The sequence below is a fragment of the Notothenia coriiceps genome, unplaced genomic scaffold (assembly GCF_000735185.1).
Source record: "Notothenia coriiceps isolate Sejong01 unplaced genomic scaffold, NC01 NC01_scaffold00031066, whole genome shotgun sequence".
Classification (NCBI taxonomy): Eukaryota; Metazoa; Chordata; class Actinopteri; order Perciformes; family Nototheniidae; genus Notothenia; species Notothenia coriiceps.
Genome location: NW_011363767.1, coordinates 1 through 4,567, shown reverse-complemented (window position 1 = coordinate 4,567; position 4,567 = coordinate 1). Strand labels below are relative to the sequence as shown.

Genomic DNA, 4,567 nt, shown 5'->3' with positions numbered 1-4,567 from the left:
TCCTCTCTTCCTCCTGTCTGCTATGGGTGAATAGGTGATTATAGCAGCAGATGTGTCATTAGGTCTGAGCAGTATTCGTGCGGATGCAGGGTGAGGAGTGGGGGGGGGAGAAGGGGGAGGAGGGAAAGTTTGGGGGGGCACGCTCCACAGGAATCACATTTCACTAACGTTTAGTCAATTTAGGGGATGTGCCAAGTTGTTTTCTTACCCCCCCCCCAACACAGTCTCACGCTCCTCTTCGTTTCCTCACCCTCGTCCACCCCAGCTGTCTTTCCATGGAATTGCTAGGCAGGAAGTTCCCTGAAACAAATGCATACAAGTGTGTAAATCTCTTCATAGCCATTTGCTACTTTTGAAATTGAAAAATTGTGTTGCATTCACCACGGAGTCTGCGTAGACTGTTAATCACTTCTAGAACTCGTCCCTCGGTAATGAAAGCAGGAGGTTGTGGGGCAGGTCGGTACACGCTTGGCGCGGGGATCAGATTACTGAATAGGATAAGTCATCTCGGGTCTAGATGGTAGTCTGAGCAACAGTGGTCACAAACAGATCCTTATTCAGAAAGAAGGATTCATTTAAAAAAGGATTTGGTGAGGGTGCAGTCAGATGATGTAAATGCGTCATATGTTTTATGGCACTAGTGGGTATAGAATACGCTAGGCAAAACATCCTAATCAGTGTTACATTCATTTACTATCCTCAATATTTAGTTAACAATTATTTACACAATGCATCATCCAGTGCACCTTGAGAGCCAAGTGAAGACGCTAGATATATGAAGAGCTTTTGTAAACAACTTTGTGGGGTTAACAATTTAATCATAAACAAATAGCTGTTGTAGATATGAATCAAGATTAAGCTGCATTAAAAAAAAAAAAAGCCACTCCCACATGGTGAACGAGACGGAGTTCGGGGTTTTAAGACGGCTCGACCGGCTTCTGACCACACCCCTAAAGCACTGAGGGACAGTCCACTTCGGATGGAAGTAGCAACGGGAAAAAGGCGGCTAGTACGTTTCGGTGCAATGCTCACAACTGGGCCTGCCACCCACCTTCATTTGCAGCCTTCCTGAGCCAACCTAGTGCTGGATGGGCTGCACCGCTGCAGAGGAAAATGCACCGAGCGAGGGCCAGCCCGCACTGAGGAGAGGAAAAAGTTGTGCTGGATTTTATAACTAAAAAAAACACGAGAGCATCACTGTGAAACAGAATGCACCATCTTGTTTTCATAAACATTATCAACATACTAATCTGCCTGAATGACCAAGCCAAACAGATGCTTTGCTCATTGGAATGATCGGTTCTGTCCAAGCGTACCATACCATGTTAACATAAGCCACACCTCTTGGCTAAACAGAAGCTGCGTGAACGGTAAATGTGTGTTTCATAACTTCACAGTAAAGTGACTTTTTCGTGCTTGAGAGAGTTTGCATTATGGAAATGAAATGTGTAGGTGGTCACACAGCTGTGAATCGCTACAATGTCTCCATACTGGCGAGTGTCTGGAAGTGATTCGTATCTGTGCTGCTGATCTGATAGAAACAGGACCGACGAGTCACTTGTGTATTCTTCATCTGACTGCAATTGGTTAATTTCTCCTGACACCCACCAAAGGGTGGAAACACATTTTTACTCACTCGGTGTTCTGGCGTGTCTCATAATGACTGTCAATACTGTCGTTATGGGGAAGAGCCTCGATAAAGGCTGGTTAAATACTGAATTGCTTGAGAATTATAAATAAGGAAAACATTGATTCCAGCTCTGCTAAAATTCGCTTTTACTTTGAGCTACTTAGTGGTACATTTTCCACAAAGCTAGCAACAACAAACCATGTTGTTATTGAGGTTATTCTTCGCAGTATCGTAAGAAAATAATCACACCACGTTATTTGATTATTATCGTTTGAGACAATTGTTGTATTTTCTTTTTATTGTTTATGCTCTTTAAACATTTATTTAATGTTTTTTTTCCGTCGTATTGATCTTTGATTTTATTCCCACCAATCTTGCGTTTTCTTTGAGTGTCCTGCGATCTTTGCTCCTATGTCTTGCCCTCCAAGCCCACCCAATACGCAACTTAACCACCACACAGACCTGACTGCTCTTATGTTATTCATGTTCAACACCCTGCCTTGTAATTTGAAATTCACTCAGGTTACTGTAAACTCGAGTGAGATTACAACAGTGGAAAAACCACCTGGCCCCAGTTAATAAGAAGGAGGCATGGAAATTGCTTATCAAAGTGTGAAACCATGAAACATTGTTTGGTCTAGTTTCAAAAAGGAAGGCCCTACAGCTGCTCGTATAAATACAAATGATATTTTCGATTTCTTTGTTCATAATCTTTTAAGAAAGTCACTGATTAGCTCTGACTGTACCAGATTTTCGTAGTGTTGATCAAAACACTTGTTAAGACATTTGTTTCTCCTATATTTCCTGAAGAAAGGTAGGTTGAATCAAATATTTAAGGGATTTGGATTAATAATATTATTGGCATACAACATCAAGTTTTAGTTGTAGAGACACAATGTCAGCAGTTAATGTGCAACTTATAATAATAAAAAAGGAAGTTTTGTAGTGTTTGCTCTTTAGTTCGTCCACCATTTTCCTCTGTTCTTACCTCTCTTATCTTTCTCAAATGTCTTTTTCCTTCCACTAACCTGTTGTCTATTTGTTCCAGGTGATGGCGTGGTCACATGTGCAGCCAGCACTGTGTGTGTGGAGATGGTTTTAACAGACGCTGCTCTGGAGGACTCAGGAACACTGCACTGGCCTGGCGAAGCCTCATAAACAAACATACACAACACACGCAACGCTGTACACAAGAAGACTTTCGTGCACACGCCACCGCCGTGCCTTGAGAAAGGACACACTCGCACAGACACATAACTTGAGCTTCACCTGAAGCACACACAAACACGTATACACCCTCTGTGTTCTCTACCTAAATATTCTTTGGGGGTCATAGATTCTCTCCTGTGTGAGAGTGTACGTTTTTATTTCTTCCCACTCGTCCCATCTCCACCGCCGCCATGCCGAGCTCCACCATTCGCCGGCAGATGAAGAACATGGTGAACAACTACTCGGACGCGGAGAAGAAAGTCCGAGAGTCCACCTCCAACGACCCCTGGGGCCCGTCGTCCTCGCTCATGTCCGAGATCGCCGACCTCACCTACAACGTGGTGGCCTTCAGCGAGATCATGAGCATGATCTGGAAGCGGCTCAACGACCACGGCAAGAACTGGCGCCACGTCTACAAGGCGCTCACGCTGCTCGACTATCTGATCAAGACGGGCTCAGAGCGAGTGGCGCTGCAGTGCAAAGAGAACATCTTCGCCATCCAGACCCTAAAGGACTTCCAGTTTATCGACAGAGACGGCAAAGACCAAGGCATCAACGTGAGGGAGAAGAGCAAGCAGCTGGTGGTCCTACTCAAAGACGAGGAGCGCCTCAAAGGAGAAAGGTAAGAGACTTTTTTTAATCCAAAACTCAGAAATATTAGGGGTTGACTTTTGCGATAAGCCTCAGTAATCATGCCACGTTATTCTGTCCTATCGGAAAAGCCTGTGCCCAACTTTTTTTTACAAAAGTACTCCCGATTCTGTGGGTTTGTGGATGTGACAGCAACCCTCTCCAACTCTGAATTACACATGTGCTCATCCAATTAAAATGGCCTCTTAAAAAAGAGTTACTGACGAGCCATTGGCTAAAATATGTCCTTTTTTTATTTTTATCAAGCAACATAATTTATTCACTCTTACTGTATATCTGCTCTGGTGCTGAAAACTACCAATCATATCAGTTGGCCCAGGGTGGGGGGGGTGTGATTCACCATTTGTTTGGCAGCATGTTTAATTCTAATGAATGATTTTGGCTTGCCATTTTTGAATTGGGAACTATTTAAAAGCCTCATTCTCATGGCTGTTTAAGAAATAGACTTCGTCTCACTCGTGCACATTTCCATTTCTAAAGACTATTTCCCCTTTTCTTTTAATACCTTATGCTTACGTTGTCTTTTTGAACGTCACACGAAGGATTAGAAGAATCTTAGTTAAGACAAGATTGTTGTTCAGAAGCTGATACTGTGTTTTATTTGTTGTCCTACTAGGTCTCAGGCTTTGAAGACCAAAGAGCGCATGGCCCAGGTGTCCACAGGGAGCAGTCAGATGGGTTTTGGCCGAGGCTCGTCTCAGCCTAACCTCTCCACCTCCTACAGCGAAGAGTACGGCAGGTCGGAGGGCTCACCTGCCTCCTACCATGGCTGTGAGTATTGCGTTATAGTCGCCACAGAGGCTACACACACACACACACTGCTCGTTTCATCTGTGTAAGAAGCACATATGATACCAAATATTCCATTATACTGTATTGTGCGTCCCAGTTGGTGAAACTTTGGCCTACATCCTGAAACCTGCCCCTCCCCCTGTTCTGGCTCACAGTTCCGCAGTAGGGCTGCATTCCTCAGCACATTCACACTCTCTCTCTCACACACACACACACACACACACACACACACACACACACACACACACACACACACACACACACACACACACACACACACACACA

The 4,567-nt window shown here is 44.2% G+C and overlaps 1 protein-coding gene across 1 annotated transcript; it reads left to right on the top strand.

Annotated features, from left to right (window-relative positions):
* Positions 1–2,683: 2,683 nt before the first annotated feature.
* On the top strand, positions 2,684–4,444 carry LOC104959799 (epsin-2-like; the record flags this gene model as incomplete). The annotated part of the gene is made up of 3 exons (XM_010787707.1): positions 2,684–3,461; positions 4,107–4,261; positions 4,380–4,444. Coding segments are annotated over exons 1-3 (651 nt in total), but the record flags the coding sequence as incomplete, so codon positions are not given.
* Between the last annotated feature and the right edge of the window lie 123 nt (positions 4,445–4,567).